General features: G+C 44.2%; 1 protein-coding gene across 1 annotated transcript in view; it reads left to right on the top strand.

Moving 5' to 3' along the window:
• The window catches only part of CFAP47 (cilia and flagella associated protein 47), a 643,784-nt gene that overhangs the window by 485,351 nt on the left and 140,485 nt on the right, over nt 1-17,948 (top strand). The window contains exon 56 of the mRNA XM_054005907.1: nt 1,957-2,113. Within this exon, the coding sequence (XP_053861882.1) occupies nt 1,957-2,113 (157 nt within the window). The remainder of the gene's footprint in view (nt 1-1,956; nt 2,114-17,948) is intronic.

Raw genomic sequence — 17,948 nt, forward strand, 5'->3', positions numbered from 1 at the left:
TGTTCTTCACATCTCTATATAAAGATCTAATCCTTTTTTGAATCCTACTAAATTCTTGGCCCCAATGATTATCTGTGACATTGGGTTCCACAGGTTAATTATGTCATGTACAAAAAAACTTTCCTTTAATAGGCTTTAATTTTCTTTTTCTTTTCAATTTAATTGAATGTCCCATTGCTTATAAAGGATAAATAAGGGCACCCAATGTACCTTCTTTCTGTATTCAGTGTAACTCCCAAGTTCCCTTTTATTTGTCTCCTCTCTAAACAGACCCAATCTTTTCAATTTCACTTTATATAAAATATTTCCATGTGTTTGTCACCCCATCCCCCACTCTTTCTGTTATATCTTTATTCAGATAGAGTGTCCAGAACTAACCACAGAACTCCAGATCATGGTGTACCAGTGATTTATATGACTGTGTGATATTTTCATTCTTTATTTTCTATTCCATACCTTGTAAATCCTTTACAATAGTTTGGTTTTGTCCACCACTGCACATTAAGCAGTACTCATTGAGCTGTCCCCAGTGAGGTCCATATCTTTTTCCTGAGTGGTTATTGTACATTTAAAACCCCATAATGTATATGTACAAATAACTCAAACGGTTCCTTGCAATAATTGTGAGATAATTATTGCATTTGTCAACAGTGAATTTCATCTGTCATCATGCTACCTATTCATGTAGCTTGGTTAGGTACTTAAGAAGTTCATGACTGTCTTTTCCAGTCTTGACTAATGTAAATAATTTTTTTGTCATCTGCAAATGTTGCCACCTTGCTATTCACCCCCTTTTCTAGTTAACTAATAAATATATTAAACAGTACAGTTTCTAATACAAAAATAGAAAGCATCCTGATGTTAACATTTTGTCGTGTGAAAAGTTGATCATTTACTCCTACTCTTTCTTTTTTTACCTCATAACTACTGAGTTGCATTAATAGGCTCAGGCGAGGGACTTTGCAAAGGTTTTTCAAAAATACAGATACATTATTTCATCTGCTTCTTTTTTTTATCCACGTATTTTGTTGACACACTCAAAGAATTTTCCTTTACGGAAGCAATGGTGATTTGTTTCTTTCCCTCGTCTCATGTTAATCTAGGCATTTTATAATTCTGTTTTTAATTATTTGTAACCATTTAGACATTGCAGAAGTATTGAGGTCTGTAACTGCCAGTTTCACCCCACTACCTTTTAAAAAAAAAGTTAGGTACAACTATTGCCCTCAAGTCCCATTTTCAGGAAATTGTGTATAATTTTGTTAACTCAGCCACTTCATTCTTAAGTTCCTTCAGAACTCTTGGACCATCCAGTCCTTTTGCTATTTAATTTCTCATTTTATCTGAGGATCTTCTCTTTGTACACTTTGATCGTTATCAGTGCTCAATCTTATTACTTGCAAAGAATAGGTCTGGTGCAGGTATCTCCCATAACATCCTATGTAATGAAGACTGATGCAAATAAATCATTTATCTGCAACGTCTTTATCCTCCTTAATTGCTCTTTTGACTCCCTGTTCTCTTAGTCTCCATGCTGTTGATGTATTTAATATATTTCATATTTGTTTTTATACATGTATCTCTGGTCTTTAAAATCCTTTCTGACATTTAGTGTCACAGTGTTAGTTTTTTTGTGTGGTTCTTCTGTTATCCCTTATATATCAGTTATCTGTATTCTTCCTCTGGACTTCTTGCCACTATATTCACAATGTGTCCTTCTTTACATTAATCTTTTAGACCATTGGATCTATTTCTTCCAAGAGATCAATGATTAGAATAGATAAAAACTGAGCGTAAAGGGAGAAAAATAAAGAAAACGTTGGACAATATTTCTTCCACTAGTATACAACCGGACCAACAGAAAATGAGAAACAAGTGAGCTTCAGTAAGATATACAATGTTCAATGTGGAGACTGTTTTTTTCCCCTAATATCAACGTTTTTCTTTTGCCTACAGCTTAATGAGTGGATATTTCATCTGTCTGGGGTTGGCCTTATCCCTCAGCCAATGGAACCAGCTAGCATAAGTACTTGTATTGGTCGTCATTCTTCCATCATCATATCCTTCAAAAATCCTACCACTGAAGATATACTGGTAGATGTGCTGTTAACAGGTAAAGACTCTTGCTTTAATAATTTCTGTTTGATTGCATTAAAAATGTCTATGGTATAGAGAAATGGTTACTAGTCTAGAAATCGCATGATATGATACAATAGAAATATACATGGTGAGGAACAGTTACTTGGTACCTCCATGCCTGTGCTTTGGTAATGTGGCTTGGTTATAGTCTTACTTAATATTCTTCTTAAAGGTTTTCTCATCAGATATAGATACAGGCCCAGAAGCACACACACACACACACACACACACACACACACACACACACACACACACACACACACACACACATATATATATATATATATATATATATATATCTTGATCTCAGGCTAAATCAGGCCTGTACAGATTTTGTAATACTGAAGGCTGCATAGACATCTTGCTTGGAGCCTGAATTACATTTGAATATGGCTAAATGTAAATGTATGCATCTAGGAACAAAGAATGTAGGCCATATTTACAGAATGGGGACCTGTATCCTGGGAAAGAGTGACTCTGAAAAAGATTTTGGGGTTTTGATGGATAATCAGCTGAACGTGAGCTCCCTGTGTAAAGGTGTGGGCCAAAATGGCTAATATGATCCTGGAAGGCATAAACAGGGGAATCTTGAGTAGGTGTAGAAAGGTTATTTTATTTCTATATTTGGCACTGGTGTGACCACTGCTAAAATACTGTGTCCAATTCTGGTGCCCGCAATTCAAGAAGGATTTTGATAAATTGGAGCGGGTTCAGAAAAGAGCCAGGAGAATGATTAAAGGATTAGAGCGATAGACTCAAAGAGCTCAGTTTATTTAGATTAGCAAATAGAAGCTTAAGGGATGACTTGATCACAGACTGTAAATATATACATGGGGAACAAATATTTAATTGTGGACTCTTCAGTCTCACATAGAAAAGTATAACATGACCCAATGGCTGGAAGTTGAAGCTAGACAATTCAGATTATAAATAAGATGTACATTTTTAACACTGAGGGTAATAAACCATTGAAAAAGTTTACCAAGAGTCGTGGTGGATTAAGGACATAAGTATAGCTGTACTGAGTCAGACCAAAGATCGATCTAGCCCAGTATCATGTCTTCTGACAGTGGCCAATGCCAGGTGCCCCAGAGGGAATGAACAAAACAGGCACTCATCAAGTGATCCATGCCCTGTTGCCCATTCCCAGCTTCTGGCAAACAGAGGCTAGGAACACCATCCCTGCCCATCCCGACTAATAGCCATTCATGGACCTCCCCTCCCCTCCATGAACTTATCTAGTTCTTTTTTGAAGATTCTCCATCAATCACAATCGGATGTTTTTCTAAAAGACATGCTCTAGGAATTATTTTGGGCATGTTTATGGCCTATGTTATACAGACGGTCAGACTAGATGATCACAATGGCCCCTTTTGGCCTTGGAATCTATGAATTCAGCCATAATACTGTCCAGGCAAGAACGGTGTTGGAGATTTATTGAGATTAGTCATTAACTATCTCATCTTGAAATTTAGTGTTCACATAAATGACATTTTAACATATTTGATGGCTTAAGTCATTTAGCAAATGGAAGTTTTAAAGACAGGTTGTAGCTAGCTCAATAAATAGGGGAGTAATGCAAACTAAATCTCTGTGATGGCTGGTTTCTTGTCATAATGATAGCAGACATCTGACCCTTTCAGTTTCAGATGTGAAATTCAGATCAATCACCTACAAAGAAATCATTTGGAGATCAGAGAAGATAGCTGTTTTTTAATACATCCTGCAGTGGAACCTTTCAACATATCAGCACTGAAAAGCAAATTGGGATGGGACAAATAGAGACCTTGAAAAAAATCCATAATTTGCATACAAGAACTAGATTTGAAATCTTTATTTTGGCTAAAGCTGAATCTTCAGTGTTAGTTTTGTATACTATTTCCCAGCTTCTTAAAGTATGACTTCTGATTCTGTGACCCTGCTGAACAATGTTGGGGTATATGCAAGCAATACATGTGTGACAGAGTGTAGGTACCCCACCCCAGCAATAATGTAATAAGTAATTTGCAAGGAGAGGAAGACATTAGCCTCCCTGAAAGGAAGGAAAAAAACTGACCTACCTTATGAGCTGTGGGTCCTGGAGGGAGCAGCTGACAGCTGGACCTCATTAGTCCCAGGTGGGTGCCCTAACCGCCAGTCTAACAGAGTTAGATTCTGTCTGTCCCCTAGGTCTAATCGGTTTGTTCCAATCACTCATTATTTATCTGCAGTGGAACAGCTTAAACAGGAGAGATTGAGGGAGCCCCACATCAGAATAGCCCAGAGGTTACAGTACGCTCCTAAGAGGAGGGAGAACCCTGTTCAAATCATTTGTCCCCCTTAGGCAGAGTGGGGAATTGAACCTGGGTATTCCACATCCCAGGTGAGCACTCTAAGCACTGGGCTAACCGTTAGAAGGTCAGTGCTTCCTGCTTCGGCTGTTTTGTGCAGAGCAAGGCAGGTGTCTAAGTCATTCCCACAAGAAACTACTTAGGCGCCTAAGCTGCTTGACTTCAGGAGATGGGCTTCCATTCGCGGATAGCTAACAGAGAGAGGCTTCCTTGCTGCCTGGACATAGGCATTTCTCTCCATGAGAGTGGCAGGGTTAAGGACACACCGTTGGCATCTCCCACTGGCTATTTTAAGTGGCTCCCCACCTAGTATTTGTGGCTGTTGTGATCCCATTCTTAGGTGCTTGTCTCACCCCATTCATTGCATAGGAGTCTAGGTGTTCAACTCAGGTTTTGTGTATTGCAGCATAGTTCCTGTTGTTTTTTCTAGGTGCCTAAAAGTTAGGTGTCATAACGTTCAGCAATTACAATTCCTACGTGCTTTGTGGATTCAGGCCTTGATTCCTAGGAGAAATGAATTCTAGCTAGACCTTGCTCCAAAAGGGCCTCAACCATTAAGGACTAAGGTCCAGGACCAAACTATAATGGAGGGGTAATTTCCCCCTTCTCTAATCTGCAAATCTCCCCTCTACATTCCTACTAATCTCCCCCCAAACCCACCGTCCAAATCCCACCCCACCTCAGGCTCAGATTCGCCCTTAGTCTCTTGATTCCCCCCTCACACACCCACACCCACCCTACCTCCACTTACTTTCCCCACAGGGAGCTTCCAGTCAAACTTGTTCTATCTCATCCCTACTCTTCAGAATTTTGTCTTCAATCCTTCCCACCCCACGATCTGGCTGGGATCTTGCCATTTTATAGCAGGCCTCTTCAATTCCATTAGCACCTTCCATCTGGGTAAAAATTGTGCAGTGTCTGGCAAAAAGAACCATTTTGTCTTGGTTGAGTGTTTTTCATTCTGGACCGCAAAGCACTTTGACTCAGTTGAACAAAGTTTCCAATCACTGAAGTGTATCCATTCACTACTGAGGTGCAATGCAGCTCCATTTTTGAGACAGCACCAGTGTTCCCTCTAAATTTTCCCACCCATATGCGGAATGAATTTTGTTATGTGCACCAATATGGAGGTGATGTGTCACACATCACCTCCATATTGGTGCACATAACAAAATTCATGTGGTGGGGGTGGGGCCAAGAGGTTCAGAGTGTGGGAGGGGGCTCAGGTTGGGGGTGGGGGCTCTGAGGTGGGGCCGGGAATGAGGGGTTTGGGGTGCAGGAGGGTGCTCCAGCAGGGAGAGAGGACTCCCCCCAGGATCACCTGGGCTGGCAGGAGAGGTACCTGTCCCCACTGTGGGACCTCCGGGGCTGGGGCTGCAGGATAGGCCCCCTTCCTCCGGCCCTGGCAGGTCCAGCCGGGGCTGGGTTTGAGCTGGGGGAGGGGGGCTCCAGCAGGTCTGGGCTGGGCCGCCACAGTTGGTTCCGGGCTGGGCCACCCTGGCTGGGTCAGGGCTGTGCCGCCGCAGCTGGGTCTGGTCTGTGCCACCCGGGTTTGGGTTCCAGCCAGGCTGCTTGGGTTCGGGCCGTGCCGCCCCAGCTGGGTTCAGGCCGGGTAGGGGTGCCCTGGCCGTAGGCAGGTCTGAGCCGCAGGATGAGTGCCCCGGCCAAGGCAGGTTGGGGGAGGGGCACCCCTCCCCCAGCTAGTCCCTGGGCAGGTTCCCTAAGCTCTAAATAGGCTGCTGCGCGGCTGCACAGCTTACAGGAAATGTAGGACAGCACACCATCTGACTACTTCCTTTCTTTGCTTCCCCCCCCCCTTTTCACCTGGAAGTTAAAGCCTGAGGACTAGGTCATCAACTTATGATGAAACCATATGAAACCCTGGTGCTTCATTTCACATGTATGCTCCAAACTACTTAGAAACATTATGTACATTGAACCATGTAGACGGGTTCAGTTGGGGGTCATCCCTCTCTGGGGCGGCTGGGAGCCAGGCTGCCTCACTACTTAGGTCTGGTGAGTTGGGGAATTAGCCTGGTGGGGCAGGAAACAGTCAAGGGCTCAGGCCCTCAGGCCTCCCAAGATGGAGTCCAGAATCATGTGGTCTGATCACATGTCCTTGTAGAGTCATAGCAGCCATTACTCACAGGCTATTTGGAGTGTTCTTAGGAAGGCTCATCACCAGGTGGGAGATAAGCTTCCCCTAAGGCTTATTGTTTTTTCCTAATGGCCCATTACCCTGGATAGACCCTTCCCCACCCACCATCTAGATTGAAAGCATCTTGTCTTGTGGGCATTACCAGGTTTAACTACATTTGGAATACAGATACATAGTCAATATTCATAACTTCAGATACAAAAGTGATATATGCATACAAATAGGATTATTATATTATATTATATTTATTATAACTTTTCCAATGGCACCTCACACGACTTATTTTGCATAAAATACATCATAATTATGTCATAATCATATCATCATAATATCACTGTGAGGAATATGGGGTGCAGCATCACACACTCTTCCTTCTCTTATAGTTGCAGTGGCCCAAGGCTTGCTCTTTCTCCTTTATAGCTGTCTCCCTCAGGCATTCAAGCTCTTTATTGACCCCGAGGTGCCTGAAGAAGCACCTGTAAAGAAGGAGCACAGCCAGTGTACCTGATCAGCTAGTGATTTGTGAATTACAGGCAGTATGCTGGCCACAGTTTGAAAATCCTACTTCTTGAGGTAGAGGATGTGTGTGGCAACCCTGATACTATGTGTTTCTATTTCACTTCATAGAATACAGCATGTTTTACACTACTGTAAAATGCAGGTCACTATTTCTTCTGATTTGCACAGCAACAGAACAGTTATAAGAAGCAAGCTGCAAGTCTTGTTAAGCATATAGTGCCAAATGGCATATTTAATACTACTGGAGCACCAAGCTATTATTTGTAAAATGCTAATCTATTACACTCTTCACAAAACTAATATGAGAACAAGTATTCGTCTCCTGAATAGAGTCCCCATCAGAAATCATTTACATAGCTTAAAATGGGTACTAAAGACTACTGAACTGTGACATTCTGACATACTTAAGTTGTGCCTTGAGTTCACAAAAACCTTCCTTGTTTAAATAGGGTGCAATCTTTTTAACTATAGAGCATTAACTTATTCCAAAGAGGTACTCAGTGAAACCTGGTGTAGAAGTAAACTGTCTAGAAAAACTCTAATCTTGACTTTTGCACCTTAGACTCAGTTTTTGCTCTCCATTTTTCCTTGGATTAATTACACAATAGTGGACCTGAAATAATGAACTAACATTTCTGTAGTCTTTTACAGTAGAACTGTAAGGCATTTTCTTTGAGCGGATTAACACTATAGAGCCCATCGTACAAAATAAAACAATATAAACAACTCTAAAATCTGTCTTGAATTTGCAAAACCTGGTTAATTTCCTCAATGAATTACCACTGGGGCGGGGGGGGGGAGGAGAGGGAGGGGAGTCAAAGTAGGATAACTGAGCTATGTATCCAAGCCTTCAGATCAGCATTGTGCAGACTTTGGCTTGCTTTTTGCAGAAACAGTAACAATTCCTTTTGTTCTTTTTGGTAAAAAGTGGCATTCTTTCTTCTGTATGCAAGCCTACTTCTACTATATTTTCAAAGAAAGTAATTTCTAGCTGCATAAGCAGTTTCATGACTATAAAACTTCAGTTTTTAATAATTTAGTAATTACGACCCAGATCCTCAAAGGTAACTAGGTGCCTATTTCAATTGAAATCAATGGAAGCTAGGTGCCTAAATATCTTTGAGGAGTTGGGCATACATGTTCAGTAAAATATCATTTCCAGTATGGTGTATAAATGTATATGAACTGTAATATTGCTAAAATGTATTTGTCACAGGATGGCAGGTCCCTTTAAGGATAGTGGATCCAATTCTTCTGTGACAGAACAGCTGGATCTGATTAGTAGGGCAGGGCAGCATCTGGGAGAGTTCTAAATTGAGGTCCAAAAGGAGAGCTGAAGACAGGGGCTGGAGAAGCTGAAGGACCAGGGAGCAAAAGAGGGGTTTGCCTTCTGACCTATCCTGACCAGAGAATAGATGGCCCCAGGAGAATGTTGGATCCTCTTCTGGGGAGAAAAGGACTCCACGTAGGAAGACTGGGGAGTTCCTGCTGAAAGAGCAGCAATCACTCCAGCTAGAAAGGACTGCTGTGACTGCTCGGCAAAAAGCAAGCTAGGACAGAAGAAAGGCCCCAGGACTGGCAGAAGACACCAGGGGTGAATATGGGTTGTGTGGATGGACTATATTTTGAGACTTTGAAGACTGATTGTTTGAATTAGGGTGAACATATTTCCCTATGCTGAATATGGGACATCTGGTAAAATTATTGGTATTCAAGCGAGTGCAACAGCAATCAATCAGAACTATGCAGTACAAACATTCAAATTAACATCAAGTTGACTGAGCCCCTGTTAAAAAGAAATACTGCATAGTTGATTCTTTTTATTTACCTTCTTATCTTTAAGGCTTTAGGGTTCACACAGGGAGAGGACACACACACACACACTCTCTCTCTCTCTCTTTCTCTCTCACGCAGGGGCGTGACCGACCGACCCGACCCTCCCTGCCCAACTCTCTCCACCCTCAATTTCTGGCCGGGCCCCTGGGACAGACCCGCCTGCCTGGTACCTGGTGCCATGTCTTCCTGAGGCAACACATGGGAGGGGTCATGCAGGGTCATATGCTCCCCTCTCCACATTTCTGCCAGGGTTCACATCAGAATGTGGCCAGCAGCAGCCTTTCAGTACTGTGCGGGAGGGAAGGGACAGGAGCTTCTTCGGTGGGGTAGGGATGACTTAGCCCATGTCTTTGCAGAGCTCATCTCTTCACCCCTTCTTCCCCACCCCACACCCTTGTGGCTGTAAACAGCTTGTCCCTTCCTGCCTGCACAGTGTCTAAAGGCCGCGAATGCCTCCAGGCTGCTGCTGGCCACCAACATAACACGTCTGCCTCCTGTCCCCCAGTTTAGGGTTACCATATTTCAGCGAGCAAAAAAGAGGACGGGAGAAGCCCCGCCCCTGCCCCTCCCACTTCCCGCCCCCCCTGACCTCCCAACCCTCCCCCCGTTCCTTGTCCCCTGACTACCCCCTCCTGGGACCCCTGCCCCTAACTGCCCCCCAGGACTATCTAAGCCTCCCTGCCTCTTGTCCCCTGACTGCCCCAACCTTTATCCACACCCCCACCCCCAGACAGACCCCTGGGACTCCCACGCCCCATCCAACCACTCCCCACCCCCTGACAGCCCCCCCCAGAACTCCCAACCCATCTAAACCCCTCTGCTCCCTGTCCCGACTGCTCCGATCCCTCTCCCCACTCCTGCCCCCTGACAGTTCCCCCCCAGAACTCCCAACCCATCTAAACCCCTCTGCTCCCTGTCCCCTGACTGCTCCGATCCCTCTCCCCACTCTTGCCCCCTGACAGCTCCCCCCCAGAACTCCCAGCCCCCTACCCCCCCGCTCCTTGTCCCCTGACTGCCCCCTCCTGGGACCCCTGCTCCTAACTTCCCTCCAGAACCCCACCCCCTACCTAAGACTCCCTGTTCCTTGTCCCCTAACTGCCCCCTCCTAAGACCCCCCCCCAACTGCCCACCAGGACCCTACCCCCTACCTGTACCCTGACTGCCCAAAACTTTCTCCACTCCCCCCAAAAAGCCCCCCCCCCGTTTCTTGACTGCCCCCTCCAGAACCTCCCTGCCCCTTCTCCTGCCCCCCTTACCCTGCTGCTCAGAACAGGGTGTTGGGCTCTGTGCGAGCCGGACACGTGGCTAAGCTCCCCAGCACAACAAAACCCGGTCCCTGGCCCTGCACAACAAAACCCGGTCCCTGGCCCGGACCGGGTTGCAGGGGAGAGCTGCCCTTGTATCAGCACAAAGTGCTCTCGCTCCCGTTTTGCTACGCTGCATGGCAGTAACCGCTCCCAGTTGCAAAAGGGGAGGGCTGCACTTTGTGCTGAGACACTTGCTCAGAATGCAGGGCGGAGCTCCTCTCCAGCTGCTCCGGAGTCCAGCCCGGGACTTTCCTGCAGCCCTCCCAGCCGCTCCGGGGGAGGGGGGAAATCCCGGACATTGTGAGTGCTTTACAAATTCCCCCCGGACGCTATTTTTAGCACAAAAAGGAGGACATGTCCGGGTAAATCCGGACGAATGGTAACCCTACCCCAGTTACAGTGCGTGCAGGAAGTGGTTAAGCCCTAAGGATGCATTGTGCACCAGGGCCCAGGGAACCTGATTGCAGGAGCTTCAGTACACCCTGCCAGAGAGGTGGGTCAGCAAGGGAGAGTCCCCAGGGGAAGGAAGAACCCTCTCACTCCCTGGGGTCGGGGCATGTACAGGCTGGAAATCGCTTTTCCCCCATGCCACTCCAGAGCTTAGCTGAGGGGCGGAAAGGCTTCCCTGTGCCAGTGGGGCTTTGGCACATGCAGGGCTCGGCTCCTTCTGGCCAGTGCCCCGGGTCGGAGGGTCTTGGGCTTTTCTGGGGTGCTAGCCGAGCCAGGGCAGTGGGGGAAGGAAAGAGCCTGCTGGTCAGGCTGCTGGTGAGCTGAGCGCTCCGACTCGGGGCTGGTTCTCCGCACAGCACAAGGAGGGGGACTCGCCCCACCGGAGGAGGTATGGAGGAGCAGCGGGGTGGGGAGGAGTGAAGGGGCAAAGTACCCCCACATCCTCTGCAGTGAAGACCAATGCAAAGAATAAATTTAGCTTCTCTGCAATGGCCTTGTCTTCCTTGAGTGCTCCTTTGTCATCTAGTGGCCTTACTGCCTGTTTGACAGGCTTCCTGCCTGTTTGACTGGCTTCCTGCATCTGATGTACTTAAAAATGTTCTTACTGTTAGTTTTTGTGTCTTTAGCAAGTTGTTTCTCAAATTATTTCTTGGCCTGCCTTATTATACTTTTACACTTAATATGCTAGAGCTTGTGTTCCTTCCTATTATTCTTACTATGATTTGACTTCCAAGTTTTAATGGATGCCTTTTTTTGCCTCTACCAGTCTCCATTATTCTGCTGTTTAGCCCTGGTGACTCTCTTTTGGTCCTGTTATTGTATTTTCTGATATGAGGTATACAGTTAGTCTGAGCCTCTATTAGGATGTTTTTAAATAGTCCCAGTGCTGCTTGCAGGCACTTAATCCTTGTGACAGCTCCTTTTAATTTCCATCTAATGAGCATCCTCATTTTTGTATAGTTCCCCTTTTAGAAGTTAAATGTTATCCTAGCTGTTCGAGGAAGCAGCTATTTTATGGTGGCTAGAAATTTTATCTCTGCATCATGCCCTAAGGTGACATTTACCCAGTTAATATGAGGAGAGTTGAAGTCACCCATTATTATTGCACTTTCTGCTTTTGTAGCCTCTCCAACCTCCCTTAGTGTTTCACAATCACTGTCACCATCCTGGTTCAGGTGGTCAGTATGATATTCCTACTGCTCTACTCTTTGTATTCAAGCATGGAAATTATGTCCATAAAGATTCTATGGTGCAGTTTGTTTCATTTGAGATTTTTACCTTATTTGACTCTATGCTTCCTTTAACATATAATGCCACTCCCCTGCCAGCACAACCTACTTTCATTACTATATATTTTATACCCTGGTATTACTGTGTCCCATTGATTATCCACATTCCACCAAGTTTCTGTGATGCCTATTATATCAATATCCTCATTTAATGCTAGGCACTCTAGTTCATCTATCTTAGTATTTAGTATAAATACCATTGCCATAGCAACAAAAGTTTTCATAAAGACCTTATTCTGAAATGACATTAGGCTTGCTAGTCAGTTTTTTTTTTTTGTTCCCTAGCTAGCCTGACTCTTCTGAGGTTCCTGTTTTTTATCTGTCTTCTTGAGTCTCAGGTGACATTTAGTGATTTGCTGCACCTGTGCATGGAGTAGGAGTCTGTTAAACTATCTGATTTATAGAGATAGATCACCTTGTCACAGCAGGTGAATTTAATCCCCTCCTCCCCAGCCCCCCGAATCCCCTAAATACTGTAATGTTAACCTTTTCTCTTCATTTAAGTATTATACTCATTATAAGGCTGAATTGTTTTATTATTCAGAATTACGTTAGGATAATGAAAATTAAAGCATTAAAAATAGAAAGATATTTATCTTCTAATTCAAAATATTTCTTTACTCATAATGGCCCTGATCCTGCAAACACTTAAGTATGTTTAATTTTACTCAGGTGAGTAGTCCCATTGACTTCATTGTGTCTACTTATGTGAGTGTATTTACACACCCATAAGTGTTTTCAAGACTGAGGCCAATATTGTCATATACTGAATGCTCAGTGTGGTACCAAATTCAGCACTCAGAAATGCACATGTGACTAACTTATGATTTCTGTGAGCTGTTCATGCATACCTGAAGATAGAACTCAGTCAATGGTATACTGAACATTAGGGTCACTTGGTACAGATGCAATATATGTAAGTGCAGAGAGAATGGTACTTCAAAACTATTTGAAGTATGGTCATAGGCTCTGAGATCCAAACTTTAATGCAGAATCAGGTATTTTTGAATTGCTAATTTCAGGTAGTGTGTGCACTTGTGACAAAAGCATCTTCCATAAACAGAAAGTAGAGGCTTTAGTCTCATAACAGATTTTCTAAATTTCTCTTTAAATAGTTTTATTCTCAAATATATTTTTTCAAACTTCTCACAAAAGAGAATGTGCAGCAGTGTAACTAGGTTGTTGATGATGATCATGTCACTGGCTGTGGTGATACGTATAGCAGTCTTACAGCTGTAAAAGGAAATTGACCACAGACATAATACAAAAATGCAAATTCACAGTAAATATTTTTACTAACACAGAATACAGTGCTTCACGGTGAATAAGCTGCTCCTTTACTTCTCACAAAAGCTTTGATGGGCCCAGGCAAAAATAAAATAATAAATCACTAATCAGAGCCTACCACCATCCTGTACTGTCTTCTGTTTTTGGAGGGCTCTGAAATCTCTTCTGAGCTCTGAGTGTACTGAGACATCCTTTTAGGCAGTCAACTGGTCAAGGAATGGCATGCCAGGACCACTCTGCTACTAACTGCAGCCACACTAACCTTAAAAAAGTAGATGTAGCCCTCATAGGCAAGTTCCTGCACACAAAGGTCCAGATTCTGAGCAGTAGCAGAGCAATACTTTTTACAGCTAAGGAGAAGAGGAAGCACATAATTCTGTGCCCATCTAATCTCCTGGTGCAATTTAAGTGCTTATGTTGTGCTGGCTGCCTATGACCGCAACACTCAAGTGCTGATGGGTGTTGCCAGGCCATAGAGATAGTGTAGCCACACCTCTTTCCCTTGGCTGTGTCCCCTACACTAGCTGGAGGGAAGAGAGGTGACACATGAGCTGATATAGTGGTGCTCTCTCGTTCAAGGGTAGGATTTACTGGAACTTAGTGCGTGAGTAAGGATACGTGCACACACCCTAATAAGTGTTTGCATGCATGTGCCCATCGTCAAAATGTAGTGAAACTACCCCATACTCTTAATTTTTCATTGCAGTTCAAGTCAGGTAGTTCCCCCAACCATTTTTATTGGTCTTCTATGAATGCCATCCCATTTGTCTATATCGTTCTGATATCAAGGTGCCAAGAACTGAGCACTATTCCAGTATAGACACTGACATCCCTATCCCATGATGTGATAGGTCTAAATTTATTTTAATCGGATTTAAACTGAAATGCCTATCCTGGCTGTTGGAGCTCCTATGACAATGAAGATATACAGTTAGAAAAATACAAATGAATCAGAAATGTCCATACAAAACTGCCATAGTATTCACCATTAGTAATAATCCTGTCTCTGGGGTTAGTTAAATACAAATATTTTAGATGCAAAGTCTGGGTTTGAGAGGGAGCGTTGTTTTGGGTTTGGGGTTTTTTGATACATATACAAATTTATGCATTAAAATGAATGGTCTCATTGGCTTTTAGTAGCATATCAAGTAATAAAACCACCTGAATGATCACTGAGACTTAAGCCCTTATTATTGTAGCCCTGAGAGTGATGGCCACTAGTTCCAGTGATTCTTTAAACCTTTTATTTTCTTGAAAAATATTAATCCTAAGGGTAGAAATGACTATGCTATCTGACAACCAAAACCAAATAGATCTACCCAGGTCTGTAAATAAATCTGTCTTATTGAACAGGAATAAATTGTAGTTTACAGTAGTAGGCTTAGTCATGTAAGAGCCCACATTTTTAACACCCTGAAGCCTTTCAGGTAATATATTAGCTTTAAAGTATATTACTGGAATTCATACCCTTATTTAGTGGCCATACTTTTGCATTGGCCTCACAACACTTGTTGCCAAGGAGATTAGGAGAACAATATCGGGGTAGAACTCAACTACATGGGAAACTGACAGAAAGTAGCAAGTCAGCTGGCAGAATGAATTGTTTGATTGATTGTGATCTTTACAAATTGTGTTTTAGACCATGTAACACTTCTTAAGAGAATTAAACACAGCAACAGGGGAAATAGAGGATCTAAGTTAGAGACGTATGAGCCTTAAACATCAAAACTTGTGTAACTATTTTAGATAGTGTGTTAGAGGAATTTTTTTCATAAAAAGTTGGCTTTATCATGGTTTTCAAAACATGAAAAGAACTGTGAAGCAATAATTATTGTATGAGGAGTTCTGCCCTAGATGTATGAAAAAAATGTCTAAAAAGTCTGTAAATGGCAAATTACAATATGCAGGGCCGGTGCAATCCATTAGGCGACCCAGGCGGTTGCCTAGGGCACTACAATTTGAGGGACGGGGACCGCGGCGGTATTTCTGCAGCGGGACCTTCCACCGCCTCTGTGGGAGGCGGCATTTCGGGACGGGACCTTCCGCCGCCTAGGGCGGCAGAAAAGCTGGCGGCGCTCCTGACAATATGCATTGGTTGACAAACATCACAGATGATTCAGCGCTGCATTTCTTCTGGTTCAATCTGTAGCTAGTTTATATCGATCAGATTGACAAGGGATGGAAGACTGATCATTTTCATTCTCAAGTTTTACCGAACCAAGAACACTCATAAGCACTATTTCTGTACTTGTGAATTTTAAATGACAGCACCACCCTAGCACTTCTTTACAGATATAAAAAATAGAGAAAGTGAAACCATAAAACTTTTATATGTATCAGGAGTGAAATCCTGGCTCCACTGAAGTTAATGGGAATTTTGTGTTGAATTCAGTGAGCCCAACATTTCACCTCAATTGTCTATACAGGGCTGGCCTTATCATGAGGTGAACTGAGGTGGCCACCTCAGTTGCCAGACTGTGGGGGGGTGCCACTAGGACCCAGAGTATAGAAAATTATGTCTGCTGCTGGTGCATATGTATTCTCTCTGCTCTAGATGCTATGGCAGAGCTCCGACCTTGTCCCCGTGGGTCCCGCGCTTCTAAGCAGTATATGCTAGCCTCAGTGGCTCACTGCGACCCTCCACGTAGCTCTTCTCTCTCTAGGGCCAGGGTTACAGTCTACTGAGCCCTTTTCATCATAAGCCAGCAAGGAGGTTGGTGAGAGAACTCCCACAGTCTCTGTTGTCCCTAGTTTAGCCTCCTGTCCTGACGGGGGCCTGACTTCCCCTCCCAGGAGGTGTTTCTGTAGTGGCAGATTGGGGGGGAACCGAGGCCCACCCTCTACTCTGGGTTCCAGCCTAGGGATCCTAATGGCAGCAGCAGTTGGCAGCTGACCTTCCACTGCTAGAGTTACTACATTTCCCTGGGCCACTTCCCCACAGCTCTCCCGCTTGTCTCTTCTTCATCCTTAACTTAGGGCTCCCTTACTGATGGCTTGAAGGTGTCTTCATTAACCAGCCCTTCAGCCACACTTCCTCTCCTCTGGCTCTCTCCAGTCTGACTGGAGTGAGCCCTTCTATAGTATCAAAAAGGGCCTTAATTAGAGTCAAGTGTTCACATTACCTCAATGGCCTCACCTGACTCTTTCCAGATTAATTGGAGTCAGGTGTTCTCATTAGCCTGGAGCAGCCCCTGCTCTGGTCAGTCAGGGAACAGAAAACTGCTAATCCAGTGGCCAGTATATCTGCTTTCTACTACTTTGTTTCACCCAACTGGCCTGGGTCTATCACAATGCACAAAGATGATGGAGTGCTATGCTGGAGGAAGGGGAGGGCACAAGAGACATGACAGGCAGGCAGGAGAAAAGGTGAGAGGGAATAACAGAAAGCAGCAGGAGCTGCAGGGAGAGAGAGGAGGAGGAGCCTCTTATGTAATTCTTTAGGACACCCATGAGCCTGGACTGATTCACACCAGCTTCTCAGGGAGCTTCCTGTTTCCTGCTGCTTCCCTGAACCCACTTGAGGAGGACAGGCAGTCAACTGAAGTAGTAGGAGCCAGTTAGGCCCTTAAGACGCTGATATCTTCCCTCACTCAGGCCCTGCTACCAGCCTGCTTATTTGTCCCCTTCAATTGAGTGTTGAGAGCCACTATAGCTGGCACAGAACAGCAGTCATGAGTGAAAGAAGAAAAGCCCCTGTGGGACAGCATTCAGAAAAAGAAAGAAAAGCTTCCTTTGCTTTCTATCTAAACAGGAAGGAGCTCTCCTGAGATACATAGACACAAATGTTCACGGTGAGCCTTCCGGCCCCAGTGAGGATGTGAGTGGTGAGAAGATGCCAGATCTTCCAGTCAGTCAGAGTGCAGGTGACCTGGCAGCTACTGCAGCATCCATATCTCCATCTCAAATGGATGTAACCATGCACATTCCTAAAGAAAAGTGTAGATCAGAGAAGAGTGTGGTGGAGGCACAAGAAACAGCTGCTGTTGAGTTTAGTTCCTTAAATCTAGATGATCCAGGACTGCGGACCCACTTGAGCAGTAACCTGAGGGACTTCCTTGTACTGCATGGGCCATAGCAAGTGAAACACTTCATGTTCCCCAAAGACAATGAAAATAGAAGTTTCCATCCAACACATTACTGGCATGAAATCCCCAATGGTGACAAAGTGGAGAGGCCATGGCTTATGTACTCAAAAACCCAGAATGCTGCATATTGTTTTTGTTGCAAACTCTTCCAGTCTAATGTTCCAGCCACATTGGGTTTTACAGGAACAAAGGACTGGAAAAATCTGGCTAAAAATCTGGCATGCCATGAGAAGGCAGCAAATCACCAGAGAGCATTCCATAGGTGGAAAGAGCTTGAGATGAGACTAAGGTTAAAGGCCACCATAGATGATCAGCATCAAAAGAAGATTGCATCAGTCTCTCTTTACTGGCAAAATGTTCTGAAAAGTCTCATTGTCATTGTGAGAATGCTTGCTACCCAAAACTAGCACTGCGTGGCACTTCAGATCAGCTGTATGTGCCAAACAATGGAAACTTCCTTAAAATTGTGGAGCTGATGGCTGAGTTTGATGCTGTACTCCAGGATCATCTAAGAAGAGTCACCACCCAAGAAATGTACAAACACCACT

This window comes from Malaclemys terrapin, chromosome 1, assembly GCF_027887155.1.
Source record: "Malaclemys terrapin pileata isolate rMalTer1 chromosome 1, rMalTer1.hap1, whole genome shotgun sequence".
In the NCBI taxonomy this organism is placed as follows: domain Eukaryota; kingdom Metazoa; phylum Chordata; order Testudines; family Emydidae; genus Malaclemys; species Malaclemys terrapin.